The following is a 22,030-nucleotide window of genomic DNA, read 5'->3' on the forward strand; positions in this document are numbered from 1 at the left end:
AAAGAACTTTTGAGCAAGCATATTTTATAGATCTCTCTTCACAATGCTGACCCCAATAAATTTTTTTGGCGAAACCCCAACAACTTAAGTGTTGGAAAATCTCAAATGTCACTTCCTTTAACAAAGAAGAAGAATTGAGAGAACAAAAAGTTCACTGTTTACTGGACTTGGAAGAGGATTCATAAACAATGCAATCCCCCCCCCCCCCTCACAAACATGGGGAAACTTTTTTTTGGGGAGAAAAAAGAGGCAAGTGGCCTCAATATCAGGATGGCAGACTAATAAACAAGGTTGTTCTTGTAAAATGGCCTTGGGCATATCAGCATATGAAAGTCAACCTAAAAGGGGGGTTGACTAGGTTTATACCTAGTGATTTGTGCTTGTACTGCAGAAAATAAAGCAAGTAATCAAGACACGGGTTTTATAGTGGTTTCGAGTTCAACTGAATCTACGTCCACTCCTTTCAAGAACTCTAGAAAGTATTCACTAACATGTCCACTTTTAGTACAATAGGTGGGGACAACACCTTTTTATAAAACCCTAGCTTTTAGGCAAGAGAACCCAATCAAATCCTTGATTCCAGGCAAGAGCACCCAAATGAATCCTTAATTCTTGGCAACAGCACCCAATTACAAAAATGTAAAATAAATGAAATCAAACACTTACAACCATGGAGGGGTGGCACTTCCCTTTACAATGAATGCATGCAAGAGTGAATGAGCCCCTACCAATCCTAGAGATCTACTCTCAACCTTCTTATGAAAAAGGAATCTCCAAAAAGATTTGGATAGATGACACAATAAAGATTGCAAATTAATGCCTTGGGATTCAAGTTAGAGAGTGTTAGAAAGACCTCTAGTTATAACCAAATGATTTGTCCAAATATGGTTCTAACAAATATAAATCGGTCGTATTTTTGAACATCCGGTCGACCTGGTCAATCAACCGCCTCAATAGTGCCCTTGAGGATATAGCCATTACAAGCCAACTGTATGACAACTGTCAAACTGGTCTATTGGCAGTTGACCAGGTTGTTTGACTGGTTAGGGTTAAACAACAAAACTAGTTGATCGCTAGTCATCTGGTACATACGGTGGGGCATTCTGTGATGCACCCGGTCGTAGGCTTAGGGACAAGACGATAAACCGGTACATAGTCCAAATGCCAAAACAAGGGTTTCCAAGGGCATTTAGGAAAATGGTTTATACCCCTAAAGACTAACCTAATATGTCTCTTTGCCCATGTGATTTGTTTCCTAAGATGTTTAACTTTATATTTCCATGCACATGTGCCACTTTCCGTAAGTGAATACATGGTATCTAAAGATAAACAGCAGTCTTGGGTCTTCAAGTTATGCTCGCAAGTGGTGAAGTCCATTTTCAGTCTTCAATGCCTTTGGCCCTTTTGGAACATAATCTTGTGACTCTGGAACGGCTTCCATGCAACAAACGCTTCCTACTTGGACATGTAAGGATATGTATCCCTATGCTTAACTTTGAATCACAAAAGTAAAAGGTTAGAACAAAATAATATGTACTTGTTATCATTAAAACACTTGATGGGTAGATAGGGTCAATTCCAAAGTCAATACCAAGGGTAGTTAGGTCAATTCTCCAACAGCATAGAAACTTCTACATGGAAGCTTATTGAATATGCCACTGTGCAAGCATTTACAAATGGAATCCGAGTAGGTTTCCAGTATCATCAATCCAGTAAAATGGGCATGACATTCCCACAAAGTGAGCAGAAGGTACAAAAACACTTTGGAGCTCTGAATGGAAGCAAGAAATATCTGACTTGTTTAAGTCCTACAATTCCCATAACCTACCAGTGATTGCAAGGGTGTTTTAGACCATATCTTCCATCTTAAGCTTAGGTTTTTCTTCATATGTTAAATTATGTATTTCTACTGTAGGAAGGTTAGGGGCAGAACTGGTCTTTTACGTCATTGAAAACAATATACATTGGTACCAAGCAATTAGGAGTTGTTCAACCTAATAACAGTCAAGGTGCGAGATTTTGGTCATTTCATAACCGAAATTCTGAAAGTTCGCCTAGTTAGTTCTCGAAATCTTCTATTCAGATTTTGACCTTAAGTTTCAATGGGTTTTTGGGGTCATCATGACCTAGTTTTCGGTGTCCAGCCTAATTTGAGGCCAATAAACACACTAGTAGTGTTACTTTAGCCTAAAACCTAACCCAAATTGGTGTTCTTGATAGATACATGCCCGGCTATATACAGGCGAAACTAGAAGTATGGAATATGAATTTTAACAAATGTAAATATGGATATGATGCAAGAGAACATTAAGATCTTCATTAAACTGCAATAAAAAAGACAATAACTAAAATTCAACATACAAGTAGTCAAGGACAAGTGTAGAAGTTACTAGTCAATAGTACGTGATTAAAACAGTACAAGTGTAAAACATAACAGTATACCAATTAATTATAAATTACATATTTACAATACATATCACACCTATGAATAACCTAATAATAGTCATTGTATTGTGGGGGCTCCATAATCTCAACCATGTCACCCTGCCTCAAGGAATGGTGTACATACTCAGCCCATGTCATCAAACCCATATAGTGCTCCATATGGTTGGACATTGCCATTGTGTAGGTAGCATCATCCTCATAAAATAGCCTACCCATCTTTTAAAAAAAATTTAAAAAAAAAAATTGTCATAAGGGTAAGGATTGCTGCAAAATTTCGGCGATTTTTCAAACTTTTTGATTTCAATAAGGGTTTCTTTCACCAAGTAGCGAAACAGAGACATTTCGCCTCATTTCGCCTCCTGGATTGCAACATGGTATCAAAGTCTCTGTAACTAAGCCTGGGGATTTCGCCAAAAAACTTTCCTCAAATCTTGACTTCTAAGGTTACAGCCTCTTGTGTTGAGCCACCTACTGCTGCCTACACATGTAATGTTTTGCGCCTTCTCCAACCATGTTTGAAGGATTAATGTGCTACAGATCTATGGACTCTTACCCTCTTCAGACAGCCTCAATCTGTAAAGCCAGCGCAGCGCAGCCTACACTCTAAAGTTTGATCTGCTTTGACGCCATTCCATGAGAATTTAATTTTTGTTCCTACTGTGATATGGGTTTCTTTTGGGTCTCACGGACAGGTATGGCTAGTTGTATTTCATTCTACTACATGTGACAGTGCTGCTGCCTTGTTTCATAAATTTTCTGCCTCTGAGAATTTCCGATTGGTGCCGTACTGCTGCTCTACTAGATCCAATACTGTTTTTGGGTGCTACACATCCTTGGGAAATTTTCTCAGAAATACTGTAACCTTTTTTTGTCAGAATTCACTGCAACTTGGAATTTACTTCTGATAATTGAGATTTTTCACTAGCGCGTGTTGCCCCAGTCTTTTTCCTCTGAAGAAAAGAAAATTTAAAAGTTGTTGGAGCCGTATTACCCTTCCTACTGCTGCCAGTATTTGTTTCGGGTGCTACAAGTCCCTGAATGAGAAGATATTGTTGTGTGGTGCACTGCTGTAGTTATTGATTACTGAGTTTATAATTATGGCCACAGATTCCTCTGCTGCCTCTTCAGAAAACCCTATACCTACCCTTTGTTTGAGCACCTGGACATTCAGATTACTTCTATAAAGCTTCAGAACAGTCCTAATTATCTTTTGTGCGCACAAGCTCTCTGTGTACACATATTGGCCAAAGGAAATAAGCACTCCAGCACCCACTACTGAGGAGAAAAATTATGATAGTTGGTCCAATGCAATCATTATGATTTGGTTTTAGAATAGTATGGAACCTAGCGTTGCAGCCAATGTTAGTTTTCATTCCATTGCTGAGGGAATATTGAGCGATTTGAAAGAGACATATTCTCAGGACAAAAATGTAAGTCGTGTCTACAACATCTATTAAAAACTTATTCAGTTCCAGCAAACTGGGAAACCTCTGCAAGACTCTTATCATTCATTCAGAGTAATGATGGAAGAATTAAATATGTTTCAGCCTCCTACTACAGAGACTGAGCTACCTAATACTCAACACAATGAGTTCCAAATTTCTTGCTGGATTGGATCCCAAACTTCAGCAGATAAAAGGACATTTATTGGCTGGAGAAAGTGTGCCTACCCTGAGAGAAGTATTCTCTGGTCTCCAGTGCATTGTCTCTTCCGGTGACTCTACACTGATACACTCTACCCAATTAGCTTCTTCTAGGGGAAACAGTTCAGCCTTCACTTCTTCCAGTGGTCGTGGTTCAAGGGGAGGCCATTCATCTAGGAGCCGCGGTGGCCAACATATGCATCATGCTTCCACCAGAGTACTTTTCATAGCAAGTGTGGACATTTGGTGGATGTTTGTTGGGCTAAACATGGCAAACCAAAATGGACTCAACAATTAGCCAATCATGTGATGTCTAATGGCAGTTCTGATACAGTTCATCCTACCAATACTGCACCCACCAACTGTTCAAAAGAGCAATCCAAGAATCTATGTGATGATGTGAACCAGCTTATGCGCTGCTTACAGAACATTGAGGCATCTACTTCCGCTTCCCATGGGGCTTCTACATCCGCTGCCACATTATCTCATGCAGGTACTTCTGCCTTCTAAGACTCTACATTCTTACCTTGGATCAATGATTCTGGAGCTTCTACGCACATGACAGGTAAGTCATCATTGTTCACTTCCGTTTCTGTATCTAACTATTCTTCATCTGTCATTATTGCTAATGGTTTGTCCACCCCTATTTCACGAACTGTTAAAAGTATCACCCACCCTTCTCTAACCTAGCCATGAGTTTTATATGTTAATTAGTTCCTATTTAACCATTAATCTGTTAACCAACTCACTAAGCCTTTAAGTTGTGTTGTGACCTTTACCCCTACATCTTGTACTTTTTAGAGCCTTCACACTAAGAGGAGGATTGGTGAAGGGTATGAGATGTATGGCCTGTACTACTTGGACTACACAACTCTTTCTTGCTCCGTTGCTGCTATTTCTACTGGAGGAATATATGCTTTTCAACAACACTGTAAATTAGGACACTTATCCATTACGCATTTACAACTGTTATTTCCCTATTTTAAATCTTTATCTAGGCTCAATTGTGAGGCGTATGAGTTAGGAAAACACCACCTTGTTTCTTATCCCGCTCGATCTGATAACTGTGGTACTTCATTATTTGCTTTAGTACATTCTGCTATTTAGGGTCCTTGTCGTGTTTTCATTTTTCAATAGCTCTTTCTTCTTCTCTTTCTTCTTAACGAGCATGAGTGTTGAAGTCCTACGATTTTCGTAATCTACCAGCAATTGCAGGGGTGTTTTGGTCCATATCTTCCATTTTATTAGGTTTTTTTCATATGTTATAATATGTATCTCTGCTGTAGAAAGGTTAAGGGCAGGACTGGACTTTATCTCAATCAAAATAATATATTACTGGTACCCTGCAATTAGGAGTCATTTAACCTAATAGCAGTATCTCTCCACACCTTCCGATAGCTCTTTCTTCTTCTCCTTCTTCCTCTTTAGTTTCTTGGCTGGTGACAGAGATCCTGAATTGCACCATGACTTACTTTCCAGCTACTAGAACAAAAACTTACGAGGTAGCCAATATTTTCAGGACAGGAAATAGTACAGTCATTTGGAAGGTGGAACTTATCTCGTAAAAAGACCTCACTTCAAATATTAAGAAAATGCCATCCAAAAACCCAAAATATGGACATTGAAAGAGAGGGAATTAGCTAAAAGATTTTAAAGCATAAAATGTATCATCACTGATGAGGTGGTGATGTGGGATTACGACAAGCATCCTTTATCCTTTATGCATCTCCAAGTAACCAATGACAACAGTCTTTTCTAAATCCTACCATATTAAAGAGTAAATCAGTACCACATCTCCATCCCCAATCTCTACTCAAATCTCCTCTGGATCATCCGCTTCTTTCTGGTTAGATCCTTGGCATCCGATGGGTATATTGTTCTCCCTTCTTGGTCCTCGAGCTGTCTATGACCCCCGCATCCCCAAAGCTATCCCTCTCTCCTCTTTTATTGTTAATGGTTCTAGGTCCCCTTCTCCCCACCCAAGTCTCACACAAGTTTGGAACTCCTTCCCCCCCCCCCAGATCAACCTCTACTTCTGACCACACCTTATGGATCCCTTCCCATACCAAAACCTTCACAACCGCCTCTGCTTGGAACCTCCTCAGATCCCCATCTCCCTCTGTCCCATGGGCCCCCTGGTTTGGTTCAAATGCCACATCCCCCACCACCCCCTCACCCTTTAGAGATCCCTTAACTTAGGCCTCCCTACCCAAGCTTTCCTCATTAGTCGCCACATCCCAACCAACCCCAACTGCATCCTTTGCTAGAATGGCATTGAGAACCTTGAACACCTGTTTTTCTCCTGTCCCTCTCTCAACCCATTTGGAGTTTAGCCCTTGTTTCTATTTGGCTTAGATCAAGACGTTCTTTTGGTTTTGCTCAAGATCGGAATTGGATCCTGTTAGGTATCTGAATGAGGCTACTTAACAAGGTGGAATAACTCAAGAAGAAAAAATGGACTTTGAATAAAATTTGAATAAGAAACAATACATTCTACCAGCAGTAGGTGATTCCTACGGCTACCCAAGAGCAATGGCTCTCACATAAACTTCTCTATATCTCAAAACATCTCTCTTCTACTCTTCCTTCCCTCTTCCTTCCCCCTATTTATAGCAATTACGTTCAAACAATATTGATTAACAGAATCATCCCAATTCGAATAGGACTCTTCAAAAGTAACCTGAATTCGAATAGGACTCTTCAAAAGTAACCTGAATGTAATATGACTCTAACCTGAATGTAATATGACTCTTCAATCTAATCCTAAAAAGTAACCTGAATACAATAGGACTCTTCAAATCTGCCAATCGTTTCCTTCCCTAGAATTTAGGGATTTGCTTTCCCTGTCGAGTGTAGACTCGTGACACTAGGGACCTATCAGATCCTAAGAACTTTTTCTGGCTCCACGATTTGCGACCAAGTGGATAAGCTCGTTTTCGCCACCATTGTTCACCATCTTTGGTGGGAGCGCAATATGAGAAGATTGACTTCTAAATCTCGGTCCCGAGTCATGATTTGGAATGCCATATATTTGATGTATCTTCTAGGCTTCTTTCTCTCCCCCACCCCCCCAGTTATGACTCTCCAAGGAATAGGGTGATTGTTAGTTCCTGGATTCCAAACTCCTCTTTCATTGCCCTCTTGACTGGTTGTTGCCCCCCCCCCCCATTTTTCTCTATGTATCTCTTGTTGTCTCTTGTTTTAATATAATTATATATTCATCCAAAAAAAAACAGAGTAAATCTGTAACTGATTCACAAAGACTGTTCCTGTAATTCTGAAACATTCTAATGTTACACAGTCACTGCTTCTGATTCTTCATTATTTTTTCTATGGTAAGGTTTTAGCTCATAGCTCATTGATGAAATTTGATGCAGAGCATCCATCTGATCCAGCAGCCGGCCCCTCAGAATAACTTCATCTGTAATTGTCCAAGAAGAAATCTGGAAGGAGAAGCCCAAGTCCAAGACTAAAATCCCTGCCTAGTCTGGCCATGTTCAGATCCAGCCCTTCCCAGCCAAATAGTTGACTCTTGAAACAGTCGAAAATTTCAGGAAATCACATATCATCTTCTAGCAGATTCTTTTTTTTTTTTTGTCCTTTCATATTCCAAAGCACCAATAAGTCCTTTCCAATTATCAGTTTTCATTATCTTGAGTGCAAGTTTTCCATGTCTATGAATTGTTATCTATAATTTTTAAGAGTTTCTTAATGTTATTTCACTGTACTCAAGACGTCCACCTCTTTATAGTGCAAATCCTGTCTACTCTCAAACAATGTTCAAGAAAAAAATCTCGTCTCAATGTAACAAGGTCGAGACAACCGAGATAACAATGGCTAACATACCATGCTGCGGTTGAGTGTTTCAGTGGGTTTTCAGAGGTTTTATTGTCTAATTTTTTCTGTATAGCCTAATTTATGACCAATAAATGCAATGGCAATGTTATTTTTTTTACTAAAACCTAAACACAAAGTCTTCTTGATTCAGACATGTCCTGCAGACGAAACTAAATCATGTATGTTCACAAATCTAAACAGGGATATACAAGAGAATATTGAACTTTCAGTAAAATGCAATAACAAATACTAATTAGTCAAATAACAATTATAATTTAAAAATTACAAATTAGAATCTGTAGCATACAACCCCTCGAAATTTTCAAAGTTTCAATGGATTTTCTAAGATTTTGGCCAAATTTCACCAAAGTTCTAAAATTTCTGTGAGATTTCATTGAGACTCAATCAACCTACTAGATCTATTTCGTCTCGCCAAGGTCAAGATAGCCAAAATTTCACGAGATTTTGAACAATGCGCTCAAATGCACCCATCAAATTATACAGCACCCAGAACTTCATGAAAATCCTCTCTTAAGATCTTACGACTTGTGAGAATCAACTGTGGTCCTAGGTGAGATTCTTATGGCTAGCAACCAATGGGACTATGGCCATTCACCTGTCTAGCTTCATCTTCAACTATTATCATCACCATCATCCTCATCATCTCCATCCGTCATGCTCATCATCATCACAAGTATTTTATTTTCAATACATGTAATATTCCCTGCTAGGGTTCATCCAGGTGCGATAACCTTTAAAGGCTACACCACATTTTGTTATTCAACTTATGACTGAAAAGGGCATACCAGGTGTACGAGGCTCCCAGCCTCCCACCACTTCCAGGACGGTCAAAATGAATGCAGCCTTACCCTTGCTTTTATAGAAAAATTGTTACCAGGCTCGAACTCATGACTTCACTAGGTCTCAATACCTTTACCACTGCCCCAAGGCCCATCCTCAAGATATGTGTTTAAACTTTTGGCTAAATAACCACAATTCAAGAAACGTCTTTTAAGCAAGTTGCAGGCTTCTAATTGTCACTTTTCTAGATAACTTGACCTACAGGAAAACAGATTCTGTATATTTCCACAATTTTGCTACAAATGCTATCTTGCGATTTGCCTGCTTGTTAGGGATAGGGTTTTTTTTGTTCCCAAAAAAACAAAATCCTCTGATGCATTAATTGACCTGCAAGGCTGCATTTGGCATGGAATTATATCCCACACGTCAGACGACGGTGCTCAAAATGCTGATTTCAGCCACCTCAACTGGTTTTCACCAGACTGATAGAACACATTTCAGGGACAATGGGAGATTTTAGACACATATCTCCTGCTAAGATTCCATGTTGCACAGTGGATGCAGTTATTCACAAGCATGAGGAAAGCCTTTGTCTCTATATATTTTTTTTTCAAGAAACATTCTGAAGATCAGGAAAAGGAAAGTTGTTCGCTTCAATGATACCCCAAGTTTGAGAGAGGGAAAAACCAAATGATAAGATGAAACAATATACGACCAGATATACACATAAACTTAGCATATATTAAGATGAGAACCAATGGGAATAGAAATTGTAAATTCAATTCGCTAAAACAATCCTTTTTGAGAATCAATTTATTGAACTTCTAATGTAGCTTCTTAACCTTCTGAAATGGAGAACCTCACTAAGGTTTGGTTTTGCTAACATAATAAATTCAAGAAACGCTTGGAGGTTGTGCCAGCATGGGATAATTCAGCACATCAATCAATATATGTTATGAATTATGATACACCATAAACAACGAGAAACAAGACAAGACTGAACAAGGGTAATCTCATGACAACTAGGTAATAAATCCAGGACGAAAGTAGTGGATATTGAATTCACACAGTTCATGATTCAGGAATTCAGTACGGAGACAGAAATGCAGGAAGTACAAAATGAACATAAAAAAGCTGCCCGCAAATCATAAAAGGAGACGACACAGTTACCAGTTTCAGAGCTGAAAGTGCTTGGTTCACATTTAAGATGAGCCTCAGCTTCTGTTGGAGGGCCAACAGATTGCCCCTCGTTACATTTAACTCCTGAATCTGCCTGGCGGAATCAACCAAATCCAAGTCCAAGAGCCTTATGGTCTCCTTTAGTTCACGGATCCGACCGCATGCCTCCAAAATCTTGATATTCAAGTCTTGCAGTTGCCCCTGAGCTTCGAAGAAAGAATCCGATCGAAGAGCAATTTCCTTCACCAAGTGCAACTCAACAACATCCAAGTACTGCGACAACTTCTCCTGCAGCACCACATTTTCCGATAGAGTCGAAAACGGGCAAGCCGCACGAAATGTCCCCCCATCTTCTAGAGCAAAATCCTCTTTGAAATACAAAGATGGGACTTCTCTCAGACACGCAACAAGAGCTTCACCTTGACCACGGGCGACCTCTCCTTCTCCGGTACCGTTAATACTCAAAGAATTCAACGGCGCCATACTGATCTCCACCGAGTCACTATTTTCTTTCGTGGCATGGTGCCTGATGTCCTCGAATTTTGCATACGACTCCAAGATCGAAACCAAGTAAGGCTGGAAATCAGATCGGTTCACATCGGTGAAGGACACCGCTTTGTTCAACGTCAAAGGAGCCAATTCAGGCGGACCGCCGCCTGACGAGGAAGACCACCAACCCACCCAAGAAGCATCAGAACCATAAACACCAGACTTTCCAACGTGCGGATTGTTGAGAATCGAAGCTAAGCTTTGGCTGCCACCAAAAGATGAAGATGCAGAAGATTCATGCTCTGTAAGCGACCTGATCGAAGCCGAACTGGTACGACCGAGAGCCAAACTATTACTACTGCTAGTCCTCTCAACCACCGACAAGCTTCCCGGTGAGGAAGATGTATCCATTCTCTACGATCTATAAACCATGAATTAGGCTAGATTTTGATCCCATCCTCTAGCCGATTTTGTCCATCCAAAATGAAACACATAAAAAGAGAATGAGAACCAAACTTAACTGAGAACCCAGAATTAGTAAGCGTTTTAGGGAGAACAGTTTCAAAGGGCAACACGTGATCTGCTATCGACCATACCAGATCGTGACAGGAAAATCACAGATCCGATTCAATCCATCCAGTTAGTCCACATGACCAAGTGTTAATACAATAGGTGAGAACAAATTCAAATGCGCAGCCGACGAAGGGAAAATACTAGGCTTCTTCTTCTGTGAAAAAACGCATATGTGTGCTCTCAACTATCAAGTGAGCAAGATCAAGCTTCTCGGATGTTGGATCTGTAGTTAGGACTTAGGAGAGAGTCAGAGAGGTGGACGAAGGAGGTGCTATTGTTTCTAAGGCAACATGAATTATGTCCCGGATGCTTTGCAATTGAGGTTTGCTAACCTCACAAATTCGCGAGTCCACCCACGCTTCGAATACCTTGCGCAGACACACAAGGAAAACGGAAAATTTCAGCTACACCCCCAAGACAATTGAATAAATAGTTTTTTGACCCGTGACCCTGGGGGTGAAAGTCTAAACACCTCCTTGAAGGCCAAATATTACAACTGCAAAAAAAAAAAAAAAAAATTATTAGTGACTTAAGACTGTGTTAGGCATGATTTTTATTTTTAATTTTTAGCCAAGTAAATAGAAATGATTGTGTTTGGTACAATTTATGCAGCATATTTTTATTCAAAAATGGTTGAAAAAAACAAATGTCCTTTTCCTATGAAAATCACTTCCATTTGCTTTTTACAGTGGTTTTAAAATGAAGTTAAATGATAATTTTACATTCTTTTATAAAAGTTGTTTGTTTTCGACCTCATTATCGAAATCTCTTCAACTTTTTAAAACCTTCATTCCCTTTAAGGAAATTGCAGAAATTCTGGACGTTCAACGATTCAGGAAGAAGGACGAGAACTAGGAGAACTATCTTTGTTCCACCTTTGATAGGTTCATCCTAAGATTTTAGCCCATTAAATGTTTTCTTTTCTCTTTTAATATCTTTCTCTATTCTTTCACCAAAAAATCTTTCTCTATTCGTTGATTGATCTATGGCCATGTGCTCATGTTCAAAAATAAAACAAACTGGCAAAAGATTTGAAAGATCACATTTGCTTACAGCTTTTTTTATGGGTAAGCAACTCTTTTTGTTTATTAATCCTCATATTTCTATTTAAGAATGAACCTAATATGTTGGATCCTGGGGAGTGATGGTTGTTAATAATAACCATTCATGTTTTAAGTCCATTGTCACTATTAAATTTATTATAAACATTCACACATAACGCAAAAATTAACATAGTTCGACATTCAGTGTGAAGCCTACATCAAAAAAAAAAAAAAAAAAAAAAAAAAAAGAAAAGAAAAGAAAAGAAAAGAAAAGAAAAGGAAAGAAAGAAGAAGAAGAAGAAAGAAAGAAAGAAACAAAGAAACTTAAATATAAAATAATAAAAATACTACAATAAAAATTAAATTCTAATATGACTTTCCCTCTCTGCTAGTCTCCTTATAGAGTTAGGAGACTAGCAAGTTACATTTATAACACTCTCCCTCAAGTTGGATCGAAGACATCATATGAGGTCAACTTGCTTAACGTGACTTAAAACAATCATTTTGACAAGGCTTTAGTGAAAACATTTGCAAGCTAATTTTCACTTTTTACTTTTTATAGTTCCATCATGTACCTTCTCACAAACAATATGACAATCTACTTCAATGTGTTTAGTTCTTTCACAAAACACCGTATTAGAGGCAATGTGTGTAACCGTTGATTGTCGCATAACAACTTCATTGATTTTTTAGAACTTCCCACCCCCAATTATTGAAGTAGGGCATCAATCCATATTAATTCACTAGTTGCAAAAGCCATTGCTCTCTACTCTGCTTCAGCATTAAAACGAATGACAACATTTTATTTTTTTACTTTTCTAAGAGACTAGATTTTCTCCTACGAATACACAAAAGCCAGTAGTTGATCATTGATCAGTAAGATTGCCAACCCAATCTGCATCGGCATATCCTTCAATGTTTGTGTGTCCATTCTTTTTCATGCCAATGCGCTTCCTGAAGAAGACTTCAGATAACGTAATATATGATTAACCAATTTCATGTGCCCTTTGATAGGATTATGCATAAACTGATTGAGAAAGTTCACTGCATATGCAATGTCACGTCTGGTAATGGTCAAATAAATAAATTTTTCAATAATTTGAAAACAATTATTATCTTGTAATGAAGAATCATTATTAGTAACCTAACAAGTGTAATCCATGGGTGTGTTTGGTGGTTTCACACTGAATTTGCCAGTTTCCTTCAACAAGTCAAGAACATATTTCCTAGGGCTGCAACAAGGCTGGGCTGGGCCGGACTTTTGTAATCCCAAGCCCAACCCTATATATTATAATCTAAACTCATTCCCGCCCTGACCCTAATTCAGAGCCAAGGATTATTGTCCCTAACTCTAAGCCCTACAGGGCCAAGCCAAGCACATTCTTGCCTTGATTAGCCCTGTCCTTGGCCCTAATTGGCTCTGTCCCTAGCCCTGATTGGCCCTATACTTGGTCCTGTCCTTGGCCCTAATTAGCTCTGTTTGTCCTTAGCCCTAGCCCCGATTGACCATGTCCCTGAACCTAATTGGCCCTGTCTCTAGCCCTGATTGGCCCTATATTTGGTCCTGATTGGCCCTATACTTGGCCTTGGCCCTAATTGACCATATCCTTGTCTTTGTTCCTAATTAACTAAGATCAAGCATCATGGACAAAATTAGGGCCAGAATCATGGCTAGGGTTAGGGCCAAAAATCAAGGACGGGTAGGGACAGGCTCAGTGGGCCAAAGAGTAATCCTAGGCCTGCCCTTGGCCCTAGTCAGGGCCATAATATTTAGCCCAGAATATTTGGCTCTAATCTGCCCTCAAGGCCAAAGTCTTGAGCCCAAGCCCTATCCGGGCTCAGGGTGGGCTTAGGGCATATCAGGGCTGTCAGGGCCAAACTTGCACCCCTATTCTCAACCACTTCCTTTTTAGTCTCTATACCCTAGCCACAATCTTAAATTTGGGTCACTGAAATACCCATTAGAATTGGTGGGTGTACTCTGTGATCTAAGAGAGAGATTTTTCGGCAAGGGATGGTGGGTAGAGAGATTTTTTGGCGGGGGTGTGGTGGTTGCCTGCAAAGGTGGGCAGTTTCCGGCAAAGTGTACAAAAATGGGTGAAGGAAGAACCCACCTAAGATTTGGGTATGGGAGGGTTTATATGAGATGGTTGTGTCATTTGACTTTAATGAGGGTAATATGAACTTTTCACTCAAGAGCTAACAGAATCTTGGATATGATGTTAACAATATGCAACTTGTAATTTTGAGAGTGTGCAATCTATAATTTAGGGCACTAAAGTGTTGTACCCAGAGTTTAAGCCCTTTAAAGTGTTCAACCTATTAAAAACTCCAAAATTTTTAGTTGAGTAACATCTTCTGTCTTCTAGGTCGTTGTGGATATTACACAAGGATAAGAAAGTAATTTCAATTATAGAGGCAGCAGCAAGGTTGGAAGTGTGGGCGAGATCTCGACAGTTTGTCCCACCGACTTTGCTTCCACACCTGAAATAGAAAATTCACATCAACTGTTTGATTGGTCCACTAAAATCTGATATGTCCATAACAAAAGAATGCGCTAGCTACAAATATTAGTTGTTGGGTTTTGAGGTCTTTGCAGCAGGGTTCTTTGTTTCAACAACCTCAACGATGACATTGTAGTCCTAGGAAGCTCAAGAGGCCCACTGGTGAAGGGTAATGTTGACAGAGTCTAAGAATTCAAGATTTTGAAGGCGGGCATTAACGATACTAGCGGCTTGAAGAAGCTCTTGCATGCTAGTCGCTTTCTTGAGGGCTTCAGTTTCAGCTTCTATTAGCAACTCCTTAGTCTTGCTCTGCAGTGAGTTCGTTGTTTTTATTTCTAATCAGTGAGACACTGATTCCAGGCTTCCAGCGAAGATTTATATTTCAGGGCTTCTTTCTTTCTCCTTCCAATGACCATGATCTTTTATGTAGTTGCAGTGGCAACGTTGTTGTTGAGGTAAAAGATGGGGCATTTGCCTAAGACGATAAGGGTGACGAAGCATGAGGATTCGAACGAAAGAGAGAGATACCAGCAAGGTTCTACGAAGATTCGGCCATTTTCACTGGTATTTCTGTGATTTTCTGACGACTTTTAATCAATATAGATTTCAGCCCCTTTTTATTTCATACCTTGTCGAACCGAGCGAATTTCGGCCTTACCTCCTCCCCCCAGGGTTCTAATCGTCTACGGCCCAAAACCTAGCGGCCATCCAATGGCAGCTTGATAACTTTATGAAATAGAGTTAAGATTGATAACTTTATACTTGAGATGACTTGATTTATGAGTATTTTATCTTTGTTTTAGTGTTAGTATTCATAGATGTTGTCTTATTGAGTCTTAACATGTTGCATCTTGTAAAGGTCATTATTGTCACTCTTGCATGAATTTATCTTCAGTTTAATAGATGAATTTGATTAATCCTCTTTCTCTTAAAAAATGTAGGTGAAGATCCATAATAGGAGAATAACCTGCCCTCTAACTTTGCTGTAAAGCTTGCTGCATTATTATCGAGTAGAATATTCTCAGATCCAATTCAAGTGGAAATGACAAAGAGGGGCTAACTAAAGAGGACGTTATTCTTGTAAATATATGATTGTTATCAGCCCTTGATCTTAGGAAGAATGTTCTAATCCTATGGCCAGGTTCTACCCTAATGATTGAATGCATTTATGGAAAAAATAGAGACAAGGCTGGGGAGAGAAGAGAAAGGGTGTAGAATAGAAGACACGGCTGAAAAGAGAACCAGAGCTGGACTCGTGCGGAAGCAGGGAGAGCTGCAAGAGAAGATGATTTCCTTGGAGAAGAAGGTGAAGCTCTTGTGGATGCATTGAAGCTCTTAGTTTCTTTTCAGTTTTATAACTCTATCTTTTTATCTTCTAGCTTAATGATAACTATATCTATCTCTGTGTTTTGATTTCGGTTATGGGCTAAATTTGTGCTGTGTTGGGATGATAATAAACTTAAATTTTGAGATTTAATTATTATGTGTTCTTTAGTTTTACTGCAATACAATTTATTTTCAATAAATTCAGCATGTTATATATTGATTAATTTCAGTTCTTGATTCATCTTTCATTAACGATTGCTATGATTTAGTTAATTGAAAAGTGAATTGAATCTAGATGCTTGCTGAATGGTGTGGGTTAGCTTTATCTTTAATTAGATTGAGTTAATTAGTAGGTTGGGTAGGAATACCCAGCTACCTCACACTGTCATGATTGGGATTGGGTTTAAATTGCATTCGTATTTTATTTATTCATAGGAATATGCAGATGTTGAATTAGGATGCTAAGCATATTTGTATTGAAAAATACTATTATGCCATTTCATTTCAAGTTCTTGATATATTTTGGGCTGTAGTATTATTTTAGTATTTGCATTATAAAATTCAGGGGAAGGGAAATTGATTCCCAACACTCTTTTCACTCACTAAGTTCCTTCTATTGCTCATTCTCTATTTCGGTTCTTAAGTTTAATTACATGTTATTTGATTATTTAGTTCTTCAATCACAAATCAATCTTGTTTAAATCAGTTTTACTTTTACATTGAAAGTTAAAGATAGAATTCTCCGAGGGATCAATACTGTACTTATTATTTACTACTTGATTGCGATACGTACACTTGCATTATATCTTGAGATATAAGCAACACATCTCTAGATGGCCGCCACGTGTCAGAGGTTGAAATCTCAGCCGCTGACACTTGATTTCCTTATTTCTCAAAATGCATGGTAAGATGAAACAGCTGAACACTGACTGATGGATATGGTTAAACCAAACAGATCCATTGTTTTTTCACTTTTTCAAAATAAAATATATAAGAAACCTAAACTGAAGCAACCGAACCCAATGTCGACTTCTTCGACAAACTATTGCGACCAAGACGATAAATGATTATAGCGACAAGAGATAAGTTGTACTGATTGCCTCTGCTTTAAATTATCGACTCCCTCTTTCCCCTTGTTCGGTTCTTTGAGCCATCTAAGAAGGCATCCGATCCCTCCACATCCTCCTCCCTGGCTCCTCAACATCCATCTCTTCATTACTATAGTCCTCCTCACCAGTGGCCTCTGGTTCACCTTCAGGGCCAAGATCTCCTCCTGATGGTGAACCAGACATGAAATCGAGATTCCCACAAAAAACCCATTTCTTCAAACATGCCCATCATCACTGATAAGTGCTCTAGATATCAATTTCCAAGCTTTTTACAGAAGACTCAATTATAACCCACTTCAAGATCTTTCCCTGTTTGGTCGCAGGGCCTATTTAAGGATACCACTCGGGATTTATCAACCATACAGAATCAAAAATTGACCAGGCCCTAAAAAACAGAGGCATAAATAAGAAACTACCCTGAAATCATCACCACCTTCTACAATGAAACAACTAAATCTATATTTCATATCCAGTTTCAAAAATATATAAAATATTTAACATGAACTAATACATCCAACGGAGAGCAAAACAAGGTGGAAAAGAAGCATCTTATCAAAATTTCATACTTAATGATCAAACGTTTAAACAAAAGAGAGGCTAAAGTAATAGTTAGAACCAAGACGTGTCCTATAATCATTTATCATGCTATCTTGGTCGCAATAGTTCGCTGGAGAAGACGACGCCAGTTCGGCAGCTTCAATTTACGTTTTTTATATTTTATTTTATTTTGAAAAAGTGAAGAAACAACGGACTGGTTTGGTTTTACCATATCGGTCGACTACTGTTTCATCTTACCTCGTGTTTGAAAAATAAAGAAATCAATTTACCATGCATTTTGAGAAATAAAGAAATTATGTGACAACGGCTGAGATTTCAGCCTCTGACACGTGGTGGCCATCCAGAGCTACCGTTGGATGGTCGCTGGGTTTTGGGCCGCAAGGATTAGAACCCGTCTTCCCCACCCCACCCCTTAAAAAAAAAAATCTCATATTGAGGCCACGATGAAAATAAAGCGACTTTTTTTGTGTAGTAGAAATGATGAAAATAAAGTGCAGGAGAAACTCTGTACAGAAGTAAGAAGTGGGTGAGCCTCTAATTGGTTCTGTTAATGCTGTGTTCTTGGTGGTGCTGGTTTTGATTTCTTACAGGGACTGATGTCTAAGAGAAATGATGTAGCAGAACCATCTTCAAGACCGCTATGTGCATCGTAGCAGAGATCTAAATTATTATGAAGCCTCAACTTCCTTCCCATCCTCCAAATGGTTTCTCTTTTGAATGGCAGAGGTCCTGTCAATTGGTTATCGTTTAGCCTCAACTCACTCAGACTATTCAAGCCTTGGAAGTTTGCAGGAATAGAGCCGTTGAGGTGGTTCCTGTCAAGATGAACAACGCGTAAATTCTGCAATCGGCCAAGTGACTCTGGGATGGGTCCCTGCAAGCCCATCTCAGAGAGAATCAAGATAATCAGATCCTTCAACCCATCAAATCCGCAGCTGGGAATTGGTGAAGAAACCGTTGGGTTCCCCTTGAGAATCAGAGCTTGGAGTGAATTTAAACCACGGAAAGAGAGGGGGAATGGACCCAACAGCCGGTTGTAGCTGAGATCCATAAGAATCAAGTTCTTGAGGCTGTTAATGGAGTTGGGTATCTGACCGGACAGTCGATTTCGGCTTAAATCCATCTTTACAAGGGAGGAACAGTCTCCGAGAGTAGAAGGGATGGAACCCCGGAGAAAATTCTGGCTGAGGTCCAAAACGTTCAGGACAGGGAAGCTCAGACCTGCCGGGATCAAACCCACCAATTTGTTTCCGCTCAAATCAAAAGACCTAAGAGCAGTGAGTCGGCCAAGCGAGGCAGGTATGGAACCATTAAGGTTATTCTTGTGAAGGTCGAGGATTTTCAAACGTGTGAGATTACCCAACTCAGTTGGGATGGGCCCGACGTGGCCATTCTCACGCAGAACCAGTGTGTGAAGAGTAGGGCGGAGCTGAGCGAGAAAGTTAGGTATGGGTTGAGGATTAAAAGTGAAGCAACGGTAGAAGAAGAGTGTCCTGATGTATGGGAGCTTAGTTACAGAAGGGGAAATGAAGGAGCGGTTGGGATCACAGGTCGGGAAAGCCGTGTCGTCTGAGAGGGCGCCGAATGAAAGGGAGACCACATGGAAGGTTTGGTCTTTGTCGGGCATGCACTCGATCCCATGCCATCGACCTCGACACACATCTGGGATTTCGGTAGCCCAACCATTGCCGGTGGCCTTCATGATATCGTAAACTGCTTGTTGTTCCTGAGGATCGGTCCGAGCTTTCATGGAGAAGCCTGTCTGCGGCGCATCGATGAGGTTGGAGGAGCCACCCGTATCGGACATTATCACCGTAAAGGATAGTGTCGAAGGAATACACAAGGAGCTTAGCATCAACAGCAGCAGCAGTGGTAATATTGGAGGTAGAAGTGGGAGTGGATCGTCCATTTTTACAGGTACAACAGCGGAGCTAGCTAGGCTCTACAACAACTACAATGGGGAAGGAGGATGGAGAGGGTTAATTTGTAGCCGTTAGCTCAAGGGAAGGTGGTGGACTCGGTTAATGAAATTAAACGATGGCCATCCTTAATTCTGTTTTTTGTGGGGATGGAGTATGGATGGATTTTACTCGTTTAAATAGAGAGAGAGAGACGTGTAATATACTAATAAAGAAGATCACGGGATAAGGGAGAAATGCAAATAAATACAGTCTCATGTTTTATGGATTTTAGTTTTTATTTAATGTTCTTCACGGGAAGTTTGGTCTACCATTAAATTTCTTTCTCACCGTTCTGAGTTTGGTGGCGGCTGTCGAACATGTAAGGAGGTCGCTCCAGTCTCCGGTATTGCCTCCCCTCAGTCCTATTTCTTTGTGTCTGATAATTGGAATCAGCTAAATATTTGAGGAAGTCTCTTTCAAACTCCTTCCCGCATCAACCACTACCAATTCTTAGTGGACAAGGTGGATGCTAGATTAAGTGTGTGAAAGTCTTTTACCAAAATAATAAAAAAAAAAAAGTGTGTGTGAAAGTCTAACAAACTTTATTCTTTTGCAAGTGGACAAGTTCTTATTAAATATGATCTATTCCTTATAGGTTGTTTCCTTCTTGAATTGGTATGTAATTCTCTCGACTTTATTGCTTTCAAATTTTGGAATGGCTATGTTGACAAGTCTTCTAAGTTTTCTGGTATTTCGAAATACCAGTTATTTCTAGGCCTGCAATTTTAGGAAGCCTCGGTTCCGCCATGCTTGGCATCATATGAGCTAAGGTCCACAAGGGTAGTATTTCTCAAATACCCCCCAACACCCCCACGGACTAGAAAAATAAAGGATTTATGGTTTGAAATAACTTTTTTTTTTTTTGGGGTAAGAAAGTCTTCTTTATTAAGCAACGGGCATAGCGGAGGAGGAAGAGCAAAGCGCTCTCAACCAAGGAGTGGAAATGGGCCAAACAGTCGCGCGCGAAAGTGACTGAGCCCTCCGGGCTAGGAAATCCGCAACTAAGTTGATATTTCTAGAAATAAGAGAAAACGTACAATGGGAGAAAATGTTCTTCAAGTGTAGAATATCAGAAATTATGGAATTGACCGAAGAGGGCCTTGAATTTGTTGGCTGATGAAGGAGGTGTATGAGTTCTTTGCAGTCCGATTCCACAATAACAATTTGAATATCTTCACTTAGCCATAAAGGAGAGAAGATCTAAGTGCAAGAGCCTCCCCCTGGAGAGCCGAAACGCCCGTTGTGGGTTCTGAGATAGCAGAAATGACAATGCCCATGTGATCTCGAATGACTAGGCCCAAGCCCAAAAGTTGTTTTTCGGCAGCGAAGGAAGCATCACAATTGATCTTAAAGTAGCCTATACACGGTGGACACCAAATGGGCTCTGTTGCTTGTGACACAAAGGTTTGTGCATCACGCTGTTGGGCCTAGGTGTGCATATGGGCTTTGGGCTTCTTAGCTATCCAGAATTCGGTATGGGCTTCATATATGCTCGATTTGCCACTTCGACAAGGGTCCATATCCTCCTTCTAAAGACCAAATCATTTCTTGCTAACCACAGGTACCCGGTCTGTAGTCTTCTCACCTGAATCTAGTTTCTTAAGACCCTCAAACCACTTGACAAAGCTTAGGTTTGGATCATCAGGGGGAATATGGTGTAGCTCACTAGCAAACCACGTGGCCTTGGCGAAATCACAACCCAGAAGGCAATGTGTGGCATATTTACAATCATCACATCCTTGACCACAAAGTGGATCAATTGGAAGTTTTTTTCCGGTGAAGTCCAGCTGCTATGGGGAGGCCATCTGCACAAACTTTCCATAAGAAATATTTGATTTTGGGAAGGGTACGAAGATTCCAAATACCTTTCCAAATAGACTTTGGGACAAATTGCCATCTTGGTATGGGATTGGTTGAGTGTTGTTGTCCAAGTCTATCCCTGTGCTCATTTGATAATGTATGGTATGTGGATTTGACTGAAAACACCCCATTTTTGTATGGTTCCCAAGTTTGCTTGTCTTCTCTAGGAAATATGCTCAACTTAATCTTTATATTGGCTGCAATATCTGAAGGATGAAAAATGGTAGAGAGGACATCTTCCTTCCATATTCGGCTTATTGGATCAATAAGATCCACAACCCAAGCTGATCTTTGGTGTTGTATACAGCCATGAGGTAAGTGGGGTATCCATCTATCCTCCCAAATCCGAATCTTGTCACCCTTCTCAACCCTCCAAATAAGGTTATTTGCAAGAATTCTTTGACCTTCCATTATACTTCGCCATGCCCAAGAAGGTTGTTGTCCCAAAGATGCTTATAGAAAGGACACATGAGGAAAGTAAATGGCTTTCATGAATCTTGCCCAAAGAGAATCTGGATTTAACCAAAGTCTGTAGGCGACTTTGGTAAGAAGGGCCAAGTTTTGCCTATATGGATCCTGAAAACCCAAACCACCTTCTTCTTTATATAAACATAAGCGGTCCCATGAGACCCAGTGAATCTTTGATCTACCACCTTCTTTCCTCCAAAAGAAACTTGCTGAATTCTTCTTTATATCATCATG

At 39.8% G+C, this 22,030-nt stretch overlaps 2 protein-coding genes across 3 annotated transcripts in view; both read right to left on the minus strand.

Moving 5' to 3' along the window:
• VPS54 overlaps positions 1-11,385 on the minus strand; it is a 96,397-nt gene extending 85,012 nt beyond the window's left edge. Inside the window, exon 1 of one of the 2 annotated variants that reach the window (XM_089139669.1) lies at positions 9,897-11,385. In XM_089139669.1, the coding sequence (XP_088995795.1) occupies positions 9,897-10,805 (909 nt within the window). In that variant the 5' untranslated portion in view covers positions 10,806-11,385. The remainder of the gene's footprint in view (positions 1-9,896) is intronic. The other variant, XM_089139668.1, reaches the window with a different exon arrangement.
• A 5,494-nt stretch (positions 11,386-16,879) lies between these two features.
• On the minus strand, positions 16,880-19,560 carry TMM (Leucine-rich repeat (LRR) family protein). The gene has a single exon (XM_089141034.1). It carries the CDS (start codon positions 19,414-19,416, stop codon positions 18,055-18,057), a length of 1,362 nt encoding a protein of 453 aa, XP_088997160.1. The 5' UTR covers positions 19,417-19,560; the 3' UTR covers positions 16,880-18,054.
• Between the last annotated feature and the right edge of the window lie 2,470 nt (positions 19,561-22,030).

The sequence above is a fragment of the Hakea prostrata genome, chromosome 11 (genome assembly GCF_041222555.1).
Source record: "Hakea prostrata isolate BN-2017 chromosome 11, UWA_Hpros_2, whole genome shotgun sequence".
In the NCBI taxonomy this organism is placed as follows: domain Eukaryota; kingdom Viridiplantae; phylum Streptophyta; class Magnoliopsida; order Proteales; family Proteaceae; genus Hakea; species Hakea prostrata.